The sequence below is a fragment of the Pristiophorus japonicus genome, chromosome 16, assembly GCF_044704955.1.
Source record: "Pristiophorus japonicus isolate sPriJap1 chromosome 16, sPriJap1.hap1, whole genome shotgun sequence".
Lineage (NCBI taxonomy): Eukaryota > Metazoa > Chordata > Chondrichthyes > Pristiophoridae > Pristiophorus > Pristiophorus japonicus.
The window spans coordinates 75,591,061-75,611,964 of NC_091992.1; the positions used below are offsets into that span (position 1 = coordinate 75,591,061).

Consider the following 20,904-nt stretch of genomic DNA (forward strand, 5'->3'; position numbering starts at 1 on the left):
TAGTGCTGGGTGTTCTACATAAAGTGAGCTTTGCTCAGCTTGACCTTTCATCGAATGTTCCAGCACAGAAACAAGCCATTCAGCCCATCAAGTCTGTGCATGTGTTTTTTCTCCGTGCGTCACCTGGTCCAATCCCTCTCTCCTCACTCTCCTGAACCGCTTAATTATCTTTCCCAAGTAAATGTCTGTTCCCTTTTAAAAGAACTCATTGACTCTGAGCCAACAAGGATATCGGGAATCCCACATTCTAATTATTCCCTCCGAACAAACTTGTTCTAGCTTCCCCTTCAGTTCTATTTAGAAACATAGAAAATAGGTGCAGGAGTAGGCCATTTGGCCCTTCGAGCCTGTACCACCATTTAATAAGATCACGACTGATCATCCCCTCAGTACCCCTTTCCTGCTTTCTCTCCATACTCCATACATCGGGAACATTCTTCCTGCATCTAACCTGTCCAGTCCCGTCAGAATCTTATACGTTTCGATGAGATCCCCTCTCATCCTTCTAAACTCCACTGTATAAAAGCCCAGTTGATCCAGTCTCTCCTCATATGTCAGTCCAGCTATCCCAGGAATCAGTCTGATGAACCTTTGCTGCACTCCCTCAATAGCAAGTACGTCCTTCCTCAGATGAGGAGACCAAAACTGAACACACTATTCCAGGTGAGGTCTCACCAAGGCCCTGTACAACTGCAGTAAGACCTTCCTGCTCCGATACTCAAATCCCCTAGCTATGAAAGCCAACATATCATTTGCCTTCTTCACCGCCTGCTCTACCTGCATGCCACCTTTCAATGACTGATGAACCATGACACCCAGGTCTCGTTGCACCTCCCCTTTTCCTAATCTGCCGCCATTCAGATAATATTCTGCCTTCGTGTTTTTGCCCCTAAAGTGCAAAACCTCACATTTATCTACATTATACTGTATCTGCCATGCATTTGCCCACTGACCTAACCTGTTCAAGTCACCCTGCAGCCTCTTAGCGTCCTCCTCACATCTCTCACCGCCACCCAGTTTAGTGTCATCTGCAAACTTGGAGATATTACACTCAATTCCTTCATCTAAATCATTAATATATATTCTAAAGAGCTGGGGTCCCAGCACTGAGCCTTGCGGCACCCCACTAGTCACTGCCTGCCATTCTGAAAAGGACCCGTTTATCCCGGCTCTCTGCTTCTTGTCTGCCAACCAGTTCTCTATTCACGTCAGTACATTACCCCCAATAACCTGTGCATTGATTTTGCACACCAATTTCTTGTGTGAGACCTTGTCAAAAGCCTTTTGAAAGTCCAAATACACCACATCCACTGGTTCTCTCTTGTCCACTCTGCTAGTTACATCCTCAAAAAATTCCAGAAGATTCGTCAAGCATGATTTCCCTTTCATAAATCCACACTGACTTGGATCGATACTGTCACTGCGTTCCAAATGCGCTGCTATGACATCCTTAATGATTGATTCCAACATTTTCCCTATTACAGATATCAGGCTAACCGGTCTATAATTAGCCGTTTTCTTTCTCCCTCCTTTTTTAAAAAGTGGTGATACATTAGCTACCCTCCAGTCCATAGGAACTGATCCAGAGTCGATAGACTGTTGGAAAATGATCACCAATGCATCCACTATTTCTAGGGCCACTTCCTTAAGTACTCTGGGATGCAGACTATCAGGCCCTGGGGATTTATCGGCCTTCAATCCCATCAATTTCCCTAACACAATTTCATGACTAAGAAGGATTTCCTTCAGTTCCTCCTTCTCGCTTGACCCTCTGTCCCCTAGTACATCCGGAATGTTATTTGTGTCTTCCTTCATGAAGACAGAACCAAAGTATTTGTTCAATTGGTCTGCCATTTCTTTGTTCCCCATTATAAATTCACCTGAATCCGACTGCAAGGGACCTACATTTGTCTTCACTAATCTTTTTCTCTTCACATATCTATAGAAGCTTTTGCAGTCAGTTTTTATGTTCCCGGCAAGCTTCCTCTCGTACTCTATTTTTTCCTTCTTAATTAAACCCTCAGTCCTCCTCTGCTGAATTCTAAATTTCTCCCAGTCCTCAGGTTTGCTGCTTTTTCTGGCCAATTTATATGCCTCTTCCTTGGATTTAACACTCTCCTTAATTTCCCTTGATAGCCACGGTTGAGCCACCTTCCCCGTTTTACTTTTACTCCAGACCGGGATGTACAATTGTTGAAGTTCATCCATGTGATCCTTAAATGTTTGCCATTGTCTATCCACCGTCAACCCTTTAAGTATCATTTGCCAGTCTATCCTAGCCAATTCACACCTCAAACCATCGAAGTTACCTTTCCTTAATTTCAGGACCCTAGTTTCTGATTTAACTGTGTCACTCTCCATCTTAATAAAGAATTCTACCATGTTATGGTCACTCTTCCCCAAGGGATCTCGCACAACAAGATTGCTAATTAGTCCTTTCTCATTACACATCACCCAGTTTAGGATGGCCAGCTCCCTGGTTGATTCCTCGAAATATTGGTCTAGAAAACAATCCCTAATACACTCCAGGAAATCCTCCTCCCCTGCATTGCTGCCAGTTTGGTTAGCCCAGTCAATATGTAGATTAAAGTCGCCCATGATAACTGCTGTACCTTTATTGCACGCATCCCTTATTTCTTGTTTGATGCTGTCCCCAACCTCACTACTACTGTTTGATGGTCTGTGCACAACTCCCACTAGTGTTTTCTGCCCTTTGGTATTCTGCAGCTCCAACCATGCCAATTTCACATCATCCAGGCTAATGTCCCTCCTTACTATTGCATTAATTTCCTCTTTAACCAGCAAACCCACCCCGTCTCCTTTTCCTTTCTGTCTATCCTTCCTAAATGTTGAATACCCCTGGATGTTGAGTTCCCAGCCTTGGTCACCCTGGAGCCATGTCTCTGTGATGCCAATTATATCATATCTGTTAACTGCTATCTACGCAGTTAATTTGTCCACCTTATTCCGAATACTCCTCGCATTGAGGCACAGAGCCTTCAGGCGTGTCTTTTTAAACACACTTTGCCCCTTTAGAATTTTGCTGTAATGTGGCCCTTTTTGTTTTTTGCCTTGGGTTTCTCTGCCCTCCACTTTTACTTTTCTCCTTTCTATCTTTTGCTTCTGCCTCCATTTTATTTCCCTCTGTCTCCCTGCATAGGTTCCCATCCCCCTGCCATATTAGTTTAACTCCTCCCCAACAGCACTAGCAAACACTCCCCCTAGGACATTGGTTCTGGTCCTGCCCAGATGCAGACCGTCCGGTTTATACTGGTCCCATCTTCCAATGTCCCAGGAATTTGAATCCCTCCCTTCTGCACCACTCCTCCAGTCACGTATTCATCTGAGCTATCTTGCGATTCCTACTCTGACTGGCACGTGGCACTGGTAGCAATCCTGAGATTACTACTTTTGAGGTCCTACTTTTTAATTTAGCTCCTAGCTCCCTAAATTCGTCTCGTAGGAGCTCATCCCATTTTTTTACCTATGTCGTTGGTACCTATATGCACCACGACAACTGGCTGTTTACTCTCCCCCTTCAAAATGTCCTGCAGCTGCTCCGAGACATCCTTGACCCTTGCACCAGGGAGGCAACTTACCATCCTGGAGTTTCGGTTGCGGCCGCAGAAACGTCTATCTATTCCCCTTACAATTGAATCCCCTATCACTATAACTCTCCCACTCTTTTTCCTGCCCTCCTGTGCAGCAGAGCCACCCACGATGCCATGAACCTGGCTGCTGCTGCCCTCCCCTGATGAGTCATCCCCCTCAACAGTACCCAAAGCGGTGTATCTATTTTGCAGGGGGATGACCGCAGGGGACCCCTGCACTACCTTCCGACCACTGCTCTTCCTGTTGGTCACCCATTCCCTATCTGACTGTGTACCCTTTATCTGCGGTAAGACCAACTCACTAAACGTGCTATTCACGACATCCTCAGCATCGTGGATACTCCAGAGTGAATCCACCCGCAGCTCCAGTGCCGCAATGCAGTCTGTCAGATGTTGCAGGCGGATGCACTTCCCACACACGTAGTCGTCAGGGACACTGGAAGCATCCCTGACTTCCCACATAGTACAGGAGGAGCATAACACGTGTCTGAGCTCTCCTGCCATGACTTAACCCCTAGATTAACTTAATTTGGCAATAACAATGCTAAATGTTACTTACTGATAAAGAAAAGAAAAAACTATTTACCAATCACTTACCTCCCTGGCTGTGACGTCGCCTTTCGATTTCTTTCTACTTTTTTGCCTCCCTGCTGCCTCCTTGACGCTGCTGCCGCTGGGCCTTTTATAGGCCTCACCAACGCTGCTCCCCGACTGCCTCCCAATGCTCTTTACAGCCAATGAAGTACTTTTGAACTGTAGTCACTGTTGTAATGTAAGGGATGACCATCGCACTGACCAGTGGAAACAATCCACCACCATTTACCCTGGCATCATCTTCAGGACTTCTCAGGCCAACCGTTAACATGCTCAGTTCTGGTGAAAACAGCCCCACCATTTTGAATCTCTCCATAACTAACCCATCATTTCTGGTAACATCCTGCTTGTGATTGGGTGTCCAAAATTATACATCCAACTCAAGTGTTGCTTATCAATCCCAGCGAAGGTTCACCAGACTGATTCCTGGGGTGGGGGGATTGTCCTATGAGAAGAGATTGAGTAGACTAGGCCTATATTCTCTAGAGTTTAGAAGAAACATACAAAATTCTTACAGGGCTTGTCAGGGTAGATGCAGGGAGGATGTTTCCCCCTGGCTGGGGCGTCTAGAACCAGGGGTCACAGTCTCAGAATAAGGGGTCAGCCATTTCGGACTGAGATGAGAAACTTGTTCACTCAGAGGGTGGTGAATCTTTGAAATTCTCCACCCCGAGGGCTGTGGAGGCTCAATCTTTGAGTATATTCGAGACAGAGGTCAATAGATTTTTGGATATTAAGGGAATCGAGGGATATAGGGACAGTGCAGGAAAGTGGAGTTGAGGTAGAAGATCGGCCATTGAATGGCGGAGCAGGCTCGAGGGGTTGAATGGCCTACTCCTGCCCCTATTTGAATTCTAGACCCAAACAAAGGGTTGCCATTCTCTCTTTTATGGTCGGAGTGATAAGATGGCGAGTGCACTGCTAATGTGCTTCTCCTCTCTCTGGTTTTATATTAACAGAAAATGTTCAATTAATATTCTGTTTGCATCTAAACAGTTTTTTTTTTAAAGTCCAACGTCTCTCGTCACATACACATCTGCAAACTCAGTAGCCAGTTCTCCCACTTGCTGTTAATATTTCAGTGTCCCAGAAGCTGTGTGGGATCAGTCACTAACACACGCCCAGGCTGAGTCTTGGCTGTATTACTAAGGATGGGCGATGTCGACCAATTTTTTTTACGTCTCCTCTCCCATCCTTCTTAGTGGCTCCCTGGTTCTAATGAAGATTATTCACACCGGTGCAATTCCACAGGCCCTGGAAGTCCAGAGTGGCCACTCCTTGAATGCAGCCTTCACTGAGAGAATTCAGCTGTGGAGTCAGCATGGACAAGCCTGGTCCCATCCTCGGCTCTCTGGCGAGGCATTGGTTAATGTGCGTGAGAACTGTACTGTATTAGAAGATGTCCATTAAACTGCCGATGGACTGTGTACAGAAGCATGTTAACCTGTCATCATCATAGGCAATCCCGCGGAATCGAGGAAGACTTACTTCCACTCTAAAAATGAGTCCTTAGGTGGCTGAACAGTCCAATATGAGAACCACAGTCCCTGTCACAGGTGGACAGACAGTGGTTGAAGGAAAGGGTGGGTGGGACTAGTTTGCTGCACGCTCCTTCCGCTGCCTGCACTTGATTTTTGCATGCTCTCGGCGACGAGACTCAAAGTGCTCAGCGCCCTCCCTGATGCACTTCCTCCACTTAGGGGCAGTCTTTGGCCAGGGACTCCCAAGTGTCAGTGGGGATGTTGCACTTTATCAGGGAGGCATTGAGGGTGTCCTTGAAACATATGCTCTACCCACCTTTGGCTCGTTTGCTGTGAAGGAGTTCCAAATAGAGCGCTTGCTTTGGGAGTCCTCGTGTCTGGCATGCAAACAATGTGGCCTGCCCAGCGGAACTGGTCGAGTGTGGTCAGTGCTTCAATGCTGAGGGTGTTGGCCTGGTCGTGGTCGCTAATGGTGCGTCTGTCCTCCCAGGGGATTTGTCGGATCTTCCGGAGACATCGTTGGTGGTATTTCTCCAGCGACTTGAGGTGTCTACTGTACGTTACCCCCAGATGCCCCCCACACACGCCGGCATTTTCCAGCGTGGGTCACTGGGCAAATTTCAGTGGGTGCACTGCCCCTCCTGCTCCCCAAGCCCAGGGCCCCAGCCAGGGCCTACAGCTCAGCTCACACCAGCTTGCTCAGCATCCAGCTGGGCCCAGTTCTGAGTGTGTTAGCCAGGCTCTCCTCTTCCTCCTCTACTCATTCTACTGGACTCCCACCACGAGCAAGTTGCTTTATCCGTATGATCTGATCATTTGAATTGAAATCGTGCAACAACAATCCCCCACCCCCTGGCCAAACAAAACACAAACAGCCCCAGTGCTGTTTTATTTAAATTGCTTAATTTGAACTACTTGATAATTAAAATGAGTTAAGTTAGAACTGACTTTAAATTGACAACATTAGACTGTGAGTGTGCAGTCACGGCTGCAATGACTGTCAGACCTGTACCTTAGATTGAGTGGCAGCTGTCACTGTGCGCAGTAAATAACTCGGGAGGAAGCGGGAAACAATAACTTAAAAGTCACGAAAAAGGGCTCTTCAGTCATTGCATAAAAACCACGTTTCTCCGCTTTAAAAAAAAAATTGGGAGTTAAAATTTTCTTTTCTGAAGCCTCTCGCTCCGAATCCTCTTTTACTTTCATCCACATCGCGTGGCATTTCTTTTACAGCAAATCATTTTCTTGAAAAATCATATGTTAATGAAGTGACATTTTGTCTGCATGTGGGATGAAGCCTGTCTTTAGCCCATCAATCAGACCCCAGCGGCCCAGTCACACAGCCTGGGGGTGATATCACAACGCCAGTCATTCACAAGCCTCAAACACTGCTAAAGATGGACGGGGGGGGGGGGGTTCTCCCTACAGGACAGTGGATGTGTGGAAAGACTCAGAGCAGGGAGTTGATTTGGGGTTAATCTGCGCCCTTTAAAAAGAGCTGGACCCAAGATTGTTAAGTGTGGTTCGAGGTTAGCGAGATATTAAGAGCAGTGCTTGAGTATTTTTTTTATTCACGAGAGGTTGAGGAGTGAGAGTGAGTGTCGGTAAAGTTGGGGATCCACAGGTGGTGTGGGGGTGAAGAGAATGATGGAATAATCATGCACACACTCTGGCGCATGCTTGATCAGCTGGTGGCTGTGTCGCTCCAGATTAGGTTCTTGTGTCCAGGGCTAAGACGTCCCTTTCATGGTGTCTCCCCTCACTGTCAGTGCTCTGGACATATGGTGTACCAGAAGAGCAGGGACTTCATCCCAGTGTCCTGGACAAATTCTATCGCTTAAGCAACAGCATTTAAAAAGAAAACATTATCTGGCCATTTATCACATTGCTGTTTGTGGGAGCTTGTTGTGTGTACAATATCTGCCGTGTTTCCGACATTACTAGTATCTGGTGTCAGCTGTGGCTCAGTGGGCAGCACTCTCGCCTCTGAGTCAGGAGGTTGTGGGTTCAAGTCCCATCCCCAGGGTCTTCAGCACAAAAACAAATCTAGGCTAACACTCCAGTGCAGTGCTGAGGGAGTGCTGCACTGTCAGAGGATGCTGTCTTTCAGATGAAACGTTAAACCGAGGCCCCATCTGCCCTCTCAGGTGGACGTAAAAAATCCCATGGCACTATTTCGAACAGGAGCAAGGGAGTTATCCCTGGTGTCCTGGCCAATATTTATCCCTCAATCAACATAACATAAAAAAACACATTATCTGGTCATTATCATTGCTGTTTGTGGGAGCTTGCTGTGCGCATGTTGGCTGCCGCCTTTCCCACATTACAACAATGACTACACTCCAAAGGTACTTCATTGGCTGTAAAGTGCTTTGAGACGTCCGGTGGTTGTGAAAGGCGCTATATAAACCCAAGTCTTTTATTACAGTGACTACACTTAAAATGTATTAAATTCGCTGTAAATAAAGTGCTTTGGAATGTCCTGAGGGGCTGAAAGGCGCTATATCAATGCAAGTTCTCTTGCATCTTCCTTCAGTTGAAGTGCGCTTGTTTAAATAATGGCTCTCAAAAAATGAGTGTCAGGACTGCTGTGTACTGTACTGCTGGTTCCCTGTAACCCGCACCGGGGCTATGGGGAAAGTGAGAGTGACACCTAATTTAACTAATCAGCTTGCTAAATGTAGCTCCTTTCACTTAACACAAGAGGTTTCGTCAGAAGTTGTAAGGCCTGTATTTTTAGCTCCAGTGCCTTCGTAGGCAGAAGGAAGCCTTCAATTATGGCTTGTGTAATTCCTGCTCCTACTGAACAGCTCCAATTGAGGTTGGGGAGTCGGGCTTCACAGTTGAGGATTTGATCCGTAAAGTAACACTGCTGTTTTGCCCCGAACTCTCTGTGGGTGAAGAATATCTGTTAATTGTTCAACACTGTTTGATTAGTTCAGTGACAAGTGTTTCCAGCCTCCTGGCTCGGCCTCCCACAGTGAGTACGTGAGCTGCGGCTAGCCCTGGACCAATGATTGCCAGCACTGAGGAAGTGCAGCCCTGGCTTCCTCCCGCTCTCTCTGCTTTCCCTTCCTGTGGGGAAAGTGCTTTGCCTCTTGTCTGTACGGCCCAGACTAAGCAACCGCTGGGGCAAGAGCAGCCATTTGCTGCCGAGGGCGGTACTTGGAGATGGCAGCAGCACCCACCGTGGGTGAGTGCCCCAAACTCTCTGAAGGGCAGCCGTGGCGATTCCTGGGGATGTGTAGCTGCCAGCTGGCTGGTGCTACAGCATTGGCAGCACTGTACACACAGGCCTGCGTATAGCAGAGATACACCATGCTGGGCCTGGAGAAGAGGTCAACACGGTGAAGCCACTAGAGAGGGTACAGAGGAGATTTAAGATGTTGCCTGGACTGGGGAATTTTAGCGATGAGGAACGATTGAACAGTCTGGGTTTGTTTTCTTTGGAACAGAGGAGGCTGAGGGGAGACCTTATTGAGTTGTATAAAATTATGAGAGGCCTGGATATAGTGGATAGGAAGGACCTATTTCCCTTAGCAGAGGGGTCAATAACCAGGGGGCAGAGATTTAAAGTAGTTGGTAGGAGGTTTAGAGGGGAGATGAGGGACCATTTCTTCACCCAGAGGGTGGTGGGGGTCTGGAACTCACTGCCTGCCTGAAAGGGTGGTGGCGACAGAAACCCTCACCACATTTAAAAAGTACTTGGATGTGCACTTGAAGTGTCGTAACCTGCAGGGCTACGGACCATGAGCTGGAAAGTGGGATTAGGCGGGATAGCTCTTTGTCAGCCAGTGCGAACATTATGGGCCGAAATGGCCGCCTTCCGTGCTGTAAATTTCTCTGATTCTATGCCAACTGCTGTTAAGACGAAGGGGAATTTGTGAAACTGGCCTTGACACATTGGTCCCTGTGGCGAAAGGTTCAAATCCCAGGGACACAGGTTTAAAAACAAAGAAGCTGAATTGAGGAGGGTAGTCGGGGAACTTCTTCAACTAAGGGGTTCGAGTTGTGGAAGAAATGATCAAACACGACACTGAAGCCAACATTGACAATGGGATGTGTTTGTGGAAGGATAGAGGAGTATGGTGAGAAGGTGGGTGTGATCACTGAAGGCAGGATGGGCTGAGTGAGCAAACGTTCTTTCCTGCTGAAACCATCCATATCTTTGTTACCTCTACACTCGACTATTCCAATGTTCTCCTGGCTGGCCTCCCACCTTCCACCCTCCATAAACTTGAGCTGATCCAACATTCTGCTGCCCGTGTCCTAACCCGCACCAAGTCCTGTTCACCCATCGCCCCTGTGCTCGCTGACCTACAATGGCTCCCGGCCCTAAAATGCCTCAAATTTTAAATTCTCACCCTCGTGTTCAAACCCCTCTATGGCCTCACCCCTCCCTATCTCTGTAACCTCCTCCAGCCCTACAGTCCTCTGAGATCTCTGGCCTTCCCAATATTAATCACTTTACCATTGTGGCCGTGCCTTCAGCTGTGTCCTTCTTTGGCTCGGTGCCGCCTTTTGTCTGATAATCGCGCCGATGAAGCGCCTTGTGATGTTTTGCTACAATAAAGGTGCTATATAAATGCAAGTAGTTGTGATGGTTTTGGTGTGAGACATGTAGTACCTACACCTCCCAGCGTGACGCTGTTTCCCCCAGCGCAGCACACTGACTCCCCTCCGTTTCCTTGTTACAGATGGTTCTTTGGGAAAATCTCCAGAGCGAAGGCAGAGGAGCTGCTCAGCAAACAGAGGCATGACGGAGCTTTCCTCATACGGGAAAGTGAAAGTGCCCCGGGCGACTTCTCGCTCTCGGTCAAGTGAGTATCTGCAGGCACTGGGGTCTGAGCTCCCCCGTCCCTCTCTTCCCCGACCCCCAGTCCCTCTCTTCCCCGTCCCCCTCTTTCCCCGTCCCCCTCTTTCCCCGTCCCCCTCTTTCCCCGTCCCCCTCTTTCCCCGTCCCCCTCTTTCCCCGTCCCCCTCTTTCCCCGACCCCCTCTTTCCCCGTCCCCCTCTTTCCCCGACCCCCTCTTTCCCCGACCCCCTCTTTCCCCGACCCCCTCTTTCCCCGACCCCCTCTTTCCCCGACCCCCTCTTTCCCCGACCCCCTCTTTCCCCGACCCCCTCTTTCCCCGACCCCCTCTTTCCCCGACCCCCTCTTTCCCCGACCCCCTCTTTCCCCGACCCCCTCTTTCCCCGACCCCCTCTTTCCCCGACCCCCTCTTTCCCCGACCCCCTCTTTCCCCGACCCCCTCTTTCCCCGACCCCCTCTTTCCCCGACCCCCTCTTTCCCCGACCCCCTCTTTCCCCGACCCCCTCTTTCCCCGACCCCCTCTTTCCCCGACCCCCTCTTTCCCCGACCCCCTCTTTCCCCGACCCCCTCTTTCCCCGTCCCCCTCTTTCCCCGTCCCCCTCTTTCCCCGACCCAGCCCCAGTCCCTCTCTTACTCACCCAACCCCCCCCCTTCACCGTCTCTCTCCTCCCCCCCCCCGCTTCTCTCTCTCTCTCTCTCTCTCTCTCTCTCTCTCTCTCTCTCTTTCCCCCCCCCCTTGTCCCTCTCTTCCCTGCGGCGCCCCATCCCTCTCTGCACCCACCGTCCCTCTCTTTCCCTCCCCCACTCCCTCTCTTCTCTTCGCCTCCTCCCTCTCTCCCCATGGGCACTCCCATCTGCCCAATATCTCATAAGAACATAATACATATCCCACAGTCTAATCAGTCTATAATCCCACAGCATAGTTACAGTATTGCCCAGTCTGTATATAATCCCACTGTAGTTACAGTAAGTAGTATTGCCCAGTCTGTATATAATTCCCCCAGAGTAGTTACAGTAAGTAGTATTGCCCAGTCTGTATATAATCCCAGTGTAGTTACAGTAAGTACTGTGTTGCCCAGTCTAGGGGGAGTCTTTGCTAGTGCTGTTGGGGAGGTGTTAAACTAATATGGCAGGGGGATGGGAACCTATGCAGGGAGACAAAGGGAAGTAGAATGGGGGCAGAAGCAAGATAGAAAGAAGAAAAGTAAAAGTGGAGGGCAGAGAAACCTAAGTGCTAAAGGGGCTAAGTGTGTTAGAAAGACAAGCCTGAAGGCTCTGTGCCTCAATGCGAGGAGTATTCGGCATAAGGTGGACAAATTAACTGCGTAGATAGCAGTTAACAGATATGATATAATTGGCATCACGGAGACATGGCTCCAGGGTGACTAAGGCTGGGAACTCAACATCCAGGGGTATTCAACATTTAGGAAGGATAGACAGAAAGGAAAAGGAGACGGGGTGGCGTTGCTGGTTAAAGAGGAAATTAATGCAATAGTAAGGGGGGACATTAGCCTGGATGATGTGAAATTGGCATGGTTGGAGCTGCAGAATACCAAAGGGCAGAAAACACTAGTGGGAGTTGTGCACAGACCATCAAACAGTAGTAGTGAGGTTGGGGACAGCATCAAACAAGAAATAAGGGATGCATGCAATAAAGGTACAGCAGTTATCATGGGCGACTTTAATCTACATATTGACTGGGCTAACCAAACTGGCAGCAATGCAGGGGAGGAGGATTTCCTGGAGTGTATTAGGGATTGTTTTCTAGACCAATATGTCGAGGAATCAACCAGGGAGCTGGCCATCCTAGACTGGGTGATGTGTAATGAGAAAGGACTAATTAGCAATCTTGTTGTGCGAGATCCCTTGGGGAAGAGTGACCATAACATGGTAGAATTCTTTACTAAGATGGAGAGTGACACAGTTAAATCAGAAACTAGGGTCCTGAACTTAAGGAAAGGTAACTTCGATGGTTTGAGATGTGAATTGGCTAGGATAGACTGGCAAATTATACTTAAAGGGTTGACGGTGGATAGGCAATGGCAAACATTTAAGGATCACATGGATGAACTTCAACAATTGTACATCCCGGTCTGGAGTAAAAGTAAAACTGGGAAGGTGGCTCAACCGTGGCTAACAAGGGAAATTAAGGATAGTGTTAAATCCAAGGAAGAGGCATATAAATTGGCCAGAAAAAGCAGCAAACCTGAGGACTGGGAGAAATTTAGAATTCAGCAGAGGAGGACTAAGGGTTTAATTAAGAAGGAGAAAATAGAGTACGAGAGGAAGCTTGCCGGGAACATAAAAACTGACTGTAAAAGCTTCTATAGATATGCGAAGAGAAAAAGATTAGTGAAGACAAATGTAGGTCCCTTGCAGTCGGATTCAGGTGAATTTATAATGGGGAACAAAGAAATGGCAGACCAATTGAACAAATACTTTGGTTCTGTCTTCACGAAGGAAGACACAAATAACCTTCCGGAAGTACTAGGGGACTGAGGGTCTAGTGAGAAGGAGGAACTGAAGAATATCCTTAAGGCGGGAAATTAGAACATAAGAACATAAGAATTAGGAACAGGAGTAGGCCATCTAGCCCCTCGAGCCTGCTCTGCCACTCAACAAGATCATGGCTGATCTGACCGTGGACTCAGCTCCACTTACCTGCCCGCTCCCCATAACCCTTAATTCCCTTATTGGTTAAAAATCTATCTATCTGTGATTTGAATACATTCAGTGAGCTAGCCTCAACTGCTTCCCTGGGCAGATTCACAACCCTCTGGGAGAAGAAATTCCTTCTCAACTCGGTTTTAATTTGGCTCCCCTGTATTTTGAGGCTGTACCCCTTAGTTCTAGTCTCCCCGACCAGTGGAAACAACCTCTCTGCCTCTATCTTGTCTATCCCTTTCATTATTTAAAATGTTTCTATAAGATCACCCCTCATCCTTCTGAACTCCAACGAGTAAAGACCCAGCCTACTCAATCTATCATCATAAGGTAACCCCCTCATCTCCGGAATCAGCCTAGAGAATCGTCTCTGTACCCCCTCCAAAGCTAGTATATCCTTCCATAAGTAAGGTGACCAAAACTGCATGCGGTACTCCAGGTGCAGCCTTACCAATACCCTGTACAGTTGCAGCAGGACCTCCCTGCTTTTGTACACCATCCCTCTCATAATGAAGGCCAACATTCCATTCGCCTTCCTGATTACCTGCAAACTAACTCTTTGGGATTCATGCACAAGGACCCCCAGGTCCCTCTGCACTGCAGCATGTTGTAATCTCTCCCCATTCAAATAATAATCCCTTTTACTGTTTTTGTGTTAGGGAAATTGATGGGATTGAAGGCCGATAAATCCCTGGGGCCTGATCGTTTGCATCCCAGAGTACTTAAGGAAGTGGCCCTAGAAATAGTGGATGCATTGGTGACCATTTTCCAATAGTCTATCGACTCGGGATCAGTTTCTATGGACTGGAAGGTAGCTAATGTAACACCACTTTTTAAAAAGGGAGGGAAAGAGAAAGCAGGTAATTATAGAATGGTTAGCCTGATATCAGTGGTGAGGAAAATGTTGGAATCAGTTATTAAGGATGAAATAGCAGCGCATTTGGAAAGCAATGACAAGATTGGTCCAAGTCAGCATGGATTTATGATAGGGAAATCATGCTTGACAAGTCTTCTGCAATGTTTTGAGGATGTAACTAGTAGAGTGGACAAGGGAGAACCAGTGGATGTGATGTATTTGGACTTTGAAAAGGCTTTTGACAAGGACCCGCACAAGAGATTGGTGTGCAAAATCAAAGCACATGGTATTGGGGATAATGTACTGATGTGGATAGAGAACTGGTTGGCAGACAGGAAGCAGAGAGTCGGGATAAACAGGTCCTTTTCCGAATGGCACGCAGTGACTGGTGGAGTGCCACAGGGCTCAGTGCTGGGACCCCAGCTCTTTACAATATACATCAATGATTTGGATGAAGGAATTGAGTGTAATATCTCCAAGTTTGCAGATGACACTAAACTGGGTTGCGGTGTGAGCTGTGAGGGGTCGCTAAGAGGCTGCAGGGTGACTTAGACAGGTTAGGTGAGTGGGCAAATGCATGGCAGATGCAGTATTATGTGATAAATGTGAGGTTATCCACTTTGGGGGCAAAAATGCAGAGACAGAATATTATCTGAATGGTGGCAGATTAGGAAAAGGGGAGGTGCAACAAGACCTGGGTGTCATGGTTCATCAGTCATTGAAGGTTGGCATACATGTACAACAGGCAGTCAAGAAGGCAAATGATATGTTGGCCTTATAGCTAGGGGATTTGAGTATCGGAACAGGGAGGTCTTACTGCAGTTGTACAGGGCCTTGGTGAGGCCTCACCTGGAATATTGTGTTCAGTTTTGGTCTCCTAATCTGAGGAAGGACGTTCTTGCTATTGAGGGAGTGCAGCGAAGGTTCACCAGACTGATTCCTGGGATGGCTGGACTGACATATGAGGAGAGACTGGATCAACTGAGCCTTTATACATTGGGGTTTAGAAGGATGAGAGGGGATTTCATAGAAGGGACGGGACAGGTTAGATGCGGGTAGATTGTTCCCGATGTTGGGGAAGTCCAGAACCAGGGGACACAGTCTTAGGTAGGCCATTTAGGACTGAGATGAGGAGAAACTTCTTCACTCAGAGTTGTTAACCTGTGGAATTCCCTGCCACAGAGAGTTGTTGATGGCAGTTCATTGGATATATTCAAGAGAGTTAGATATGGCCCTTACAGCTAAAGGGATCAAGGAGTATGGAGAGAAAGCAGAAAAGGGGTACTGAGGGAATGATCAGCCATGATCTTATTGAATAGCGGTGCAGGCTCGAAAGGCCGAATGGCCTACTCCTGCACCTATTTTCTATGAATGTATATGATCCCAGTGTAGTTACAATAAGTACAGTATTGCCCAGTCTGTATATAATCCCAGTGTAGTTACAATAAGTACAGTATTGTCCAGTCTGTATATAATCCCAGTGTAGTTACAATAAGTACAGTATTGCCCAGTCTGTATATAATCCCAGTGTAGTTAGTACAGTATTGCCCTGTCTGTATATAATCCCAGTGTAGTTAGTTAGTACAGTATTGCCCAGTCTGTATATACTCCTGGTGTAGTTACAATAAGTACAGTATTGCCCAGTCTGTATATAATCCCAGTGTAGTTACAATAAGTACAGTATTGCCCAGTCTGTATATAATCCCAGTGTAGTTAGTACAGTATTGCCCAGTCTGTATATAATCCCTGTGTAGTTAGTGTGTACAGTATTGCCCAGTCTGTATATAATCCCTGTGTAGTTAGTGTGTACGGTATTGCCCAGTCTGTATATATTCCCTGTGTAGTTAGTGTACAGTATTGCCCAGTCTGTATATAATCCCAGTGTAGTTAGTGTGTACAGTATTGCCCAGTCTGTATATAATCCCTGTGTAGCTAGTGTATACAGTATTGCCCAGTCTGTATATAATCCCTGTGTAGTTAATGTGCAGTATTGCCCAGTCTGTATATAATCCCTGTGTAGTTAGTGTGTACAGTATTGCCCAGTCTGTATATAATCACTGTATAGTTAGTGTGTACAGTATTGCCCAGTCTGTATAATCCCAGTGTAGTTAGTGTACAGTATTGCCCAGTCTGTGTATAATCCGTGTAGTTAGTGTGTACAGTATTGCTCAGTCTGTGTATAATCCCAGTGTAGTTAGTGTGTACAGTATTGCCCAGTCTGTATATAATCCCTGTGTAGTTAGTGTGTACAGTATTGCCCAGTCTGTGTATAATCCCAGTGTAGTTAGTGTGTACAGTATTGCCCAGTCTGTATATGATCCCAGTGTAGTTAGTGTGTACAGTATTGCCCAGTCTGTATATAATCCCTGTGTAGTTAGTGTGTACAGTATTTCCCGGTCTGTATATAATCCCAGTATAGTTAGTGTGTACAGTATTGCCCAGTCTGTGTATAATCCCAGTGTAGTGTGTGTGTACAGTATTGCCCAGTCTGTGTATAATCCCAGTGTAGTTAGTGTGTACAGTATTGCCCGGTCTGTATATAATCCCAGTATTGTTACAGTAAGTACAGTATTGCCCAGTCTGTATATGATCCCAGTGTAGTTAGTGTGTACAGTATTGCCCAGTCTGTACAGACCTCATTATTAGAACATAAGAATTAGGAGCAGGAGTCAGCCATATGTCCCCTCGAGCCTGCTCCGCCATTTAATAAGGTCGTGGTTGATCTTCTACATCAGCTCCACTTTCCCGCTCAATCCCCATATTGCCTTAGTGCCCAAAACTCTAGCGCGCTCAGCCTTAAATACATTCAACAACTGAGCATCCACAGCTCTCTGGGGGGGCGGGGCGGGATGAGAATTTTTTTACGCAGCAAGTTATGATGATATGGAATGCGCTGCCTGAAAGGGCGGTGCAAGCAGATTCAATAGGGAATTGGATAAACACTTAGAAACATAGCAATCTACAGCGCAGAAGGAGGCCATTTCGGCCCATCATGTCCGCGCCGGCCGACAAAGAGCCGCATGCCCCTTGGTCTGCATGCCTGAAGGTTACATATAAACCTCTGAACAATGACGGAAAAACAAAGAGCACCCTGCTCAACCAGTTCAGCTCACACAACTGCAACACCCCTTATATTGAAACATTCTACACTCCACCCCAACCGGAGCCATGTGTTCTCCTGGGAGAGGCTAAAACCAGATAAAAACTTGAAGTGGAAATATTTGCAGAGCAATGGGAAAAGAACAGGGAAGTGGGACTAATGGGATCACTCTTTCAAAGAGCCGGCACAGGCATGGATGGGCTGAATGGCCTCCTCTGTGCTGTAAGTTTCTACGTGTGCAGTGGGCCAGGTCTCTGTGGCCAGGGGCTTTTACTCCTTTTGATATAAAAAGTATGGAAGTGGGACAAAGACTCGGTTATCCTGGCGTCGTCTTTCATTTAATTTTAAAGAGCTCAAAGTATGTTTTTCTATCAATTCCCCCCCTCGTTTGAGTCATTGTGCACGATTCCGTGGCTCAGACTCTCAGCCCCTCTCTTTGTGGCTCCCCCTCGGGGAACTTAGCTGGGATCAAGAGCATCGCAGTCTCAAATGAGGGAACTTCTAACTTCTAGTTATCTCTGCGGACAAATCTGGACATTTTGGTTCTGGAGTAATGGGGCAGGAATCTCCAACTGTAGCTCACTGCTGCCCCCTAGCTGTGTGCACAGTGCAGGCAGCTGTTGGAACTGCATGGGCGCTAAGTTGGATTTGAAAACATGCGATTGAAGAGTTTTGCTCAGATAAAAGCTCCATTCATTCTGGAGACCGATAAAAGAATTGTTGAGGCTGGGGCAGCAGTGAAGGAAACAGCATTAGGCCTCAGTGCTGCTAGGTTAAGGACTGGGGGGCGGGGAGCAGTGATTGGCCAGAGTTGTTTCTCCCCTCCCTCCACCTCCCTGCTGATCGCAATCCAGAAACTCCATTTGGAAAGTACAGTGTGCAAATACAGGTGGGGACACCCGTGATGCTCTCCATGGTCAAATAGCTTGGAGGCCATCACCGCCTGTGTGAAGTTTGGTCAAGGTGCCAGAGGGTGACCCGTCCTTCTAGGTAAACACCCCAGCAACAGCCTCTGCCTTTGGGAGATGAGGGGAGGGGGAGAAAAGCATTAAAGACGTGGCAGAACCCTGGTGTAGCTTGAATCGTGAAATTTCAGTCCTCCATGTAAAAAGTGGCTTTTAAAAAAAGAATGATTTTCCTTTCTCTGTTCCTTGCAGGTTTGGGAATGACGTGCAACATTTTAAAGTACTACGCGACGGAGCAGGGAAATACTTCTTGTGGGTAGTAAAGTTTAACTCTCTGAATGAATTGGTGGACTATCACAGATCCACATCCGTGTCTCGGAACCAACAGATCTTCCTACGTGACATTGAGCAGGTCCCACAGGTGAGAGGGAGATGATCGCACTGCCGGGCCAGGGAGCAAAGGTTAAAGCACAGCGGGCTCCTCTCGGTTCTCCATGGGGCTGCACAGCTCTTTGCTGCATATTTCCAGCTGGTTTTCTTTTTGGCAGCAACATTTTCAGTTCGAAGGCCGGAATACTCCACAAACTGCGGGGGGGGGGGGGGGGGGGCGGGGAGGAGTTACTTCAGCACCAATCCCACTTTGTCCCCCTTGTGTGGCTGAGCTCAGCAATTGGTCAACCCTGATGCTTAAATGGTTGACGAGTGTGGACTTCTGGTCGGACTGTCCCAAAGGGCCGTAAGTTGCCCAGAGTTGGAAAGGTTGACAATGGCGATATTGTTAGGATGGAGAAGGGAGGAGGAGGGATATTGGGTATGTGGACATTGGGCAAGGTCAGGATAGGGCACCGTTGTGATGAGCCACGTGGTTGGAATAAACAACGGATGCTCACTACCTTGGCTCACGCGGAGAATGGCCGCAGGCAATAGCAGGCTTCTAGAAACATGACAAATTTCAACCATTTGTCCTTCTAATGTGCCTTCCTGCTGTCCTATCAGTTGTAACCGGTATCTTTCTTCAAGGTACTTCTCCAATTTGACCTGAGAGAGATATTGGGTTCTACCTTAGAGAGGAGGGAGTAAAAATAGGGGGTAAATGTGAGGACAAGCAAATGACCAATCACTGCGGAGAAGGGCCCTCCCTCGTTTCCAGCTGTCAGGTGTACTGAATGGAGGCTGAAGCGGAGACAGGAGCCCTCAGTGTTTACACTCTGGCTTCAGTACCCCCTGCTTCCCACATTTGGTATTGTTGACACCAGTAACTTGCAGTGGGTTTAGGGACCGGTCTGAGGTACAGAGGAGTCTGAAGGTTTGTTAGCAATGACTTCAGGAGTAGGTTGTGTCATGTCGTGCATTAGACACTGGCTTTTCATCTCTGCAACCTGATTTAAAATCCAGTCCAGACACGAGACGAGAAGTCTCTCTGTCAGCTGGCTCTCAGTCCGACATGCAATGGGCTTAGGACACTCAGTGCAGTTCCAAGCATTGGTCCACAGGCAAAAGGGCGCATGGTATCACAGAGATGCGAAATGGAAAATGTCACATTGGCACAATAGGGGCGCTCCTGAGTTTGGGGTTACAGCACATACGTGAGGACAAGGAGCTTTATTCTAACCCATGCTGTACCTGCCCTGGAAGTGTTTGATGCGACAGTGTAGAGGGAGCTTTACTCTGTATTGAACCCGTGCTGTGCCTGCCCTGGGAGTGTTTGATGCGACAGTGTAGAGAGAGCTTTACTCTGTATCTAACCCCGTGCTGTACCTGCCCTGGGAGTGTTTGATGCGACAGTGTAGAGGGAGCTTTACTCTGTATTGAACCCGTGCTGTGCCTGCCCTGGGAGTGTTTGATGCGACAGTGTAGAGAGAGCTTTACTCTGTATCTGATCATAATCACAGGCGGCCCCTCGAAACGAGGATGACTTGCTTCCATGCCCAAAAAAAAGGATGAGTTCACAAGTGTTTCGAAAGAAGAACCCAAACTACATCCTGAAGGGTGGAAGATGCCTGTGCGTGGATTTTTTTAACGTGTGGTGGCCGTTGTACACCAGCCACCACACAGGCTTGACAGAGCTAGGTCTTGGTCCAGTGGCAAGGATTACCCAAGACGACTGGAGACCAGCTCTGCTGCACGAACCTAGTGCGCACACATATCGCAATGTGGGCTGGCCCGTGTTACCCCTGGCCCCAAACTCACACCTCCCCTGGGCCCCGATCGCATCCCTCCACAATCTCTCACAGCTCCTTCGCCCCGACCTTGCCGCTCCTGTTGTATCCGCCCACGCTCCAATTACCGACCTGGACCTTGATGACATCACTCTTCGCTGCCGTCGCCCTCCTGCACCAGCTCGCACTGTACCTTGCCGTGGTACGCCTCCACGCTGCTCCCGGGGCCGCCGCTCACTACTCCTTTTATGGCCCCGATCTGCAGCTGTACCCTGTGCTGCACCTGCCTTGGGACTGTTTGATGGGACAGTGTAGAGGGAGCTTTGCTCTGTATCTAACCCGTGCTATACCTGCCCTGGGACTGTTTGATGGGACAGTGTAGAGGGAATTTTACTCTGTATCTAACCCGTGCTGTATCTGCCCTGGGAATGTTTGATGGGACAGTGTAGAGGGAGCTTTAATCTGTATCTATCCCATGCTGTATCTGCCCTGGGAATGTTTGATGGGACAGTGTAGAGGGAATTTTACTCTGTATCTAACCCGTGCTGTACCTGCCCTGGGAGTGTTTGATGGGACAGTGTAGAGGGAATTTTACTCTGTATCTAACCCGTGCTGTACCTGCCCTGGGAGTGTTTACTGAGACAGTGTAGAGGGAGCTTTACTCTGTATCTAACCCCGTGCTGTACCTGCCCCGGGTGTGTTTATCACTAATGTCTCTCAG

General features: G+C 47.9%; 1 protein-coding gene across 1 annotated transcript in view; it reads left to right on the forward strand.

Annotated features, from left to right (window-relative positions):
* Positions 1-20,904, forward strand: part of LOC139226598 (growth factor receptor-bound protein 2) — a 198,812-nt gene that overhangs the window by 169,669 nt on the left and 8,239 nt on the right. The window contains exons 3-4 of the mRNA XM_070857457.1: positions 10,384-10,506; positions 18,277-18,445. Coding sequence (XP_070713558.1) covers positions 10,384-10,506; positions 18,277-18,445 — 292 coding nt within the window. The remainder of the gene's footprint in view (positions 1-10,383; positions 10,507-18,276; positions 18,446-20,904) is intronic.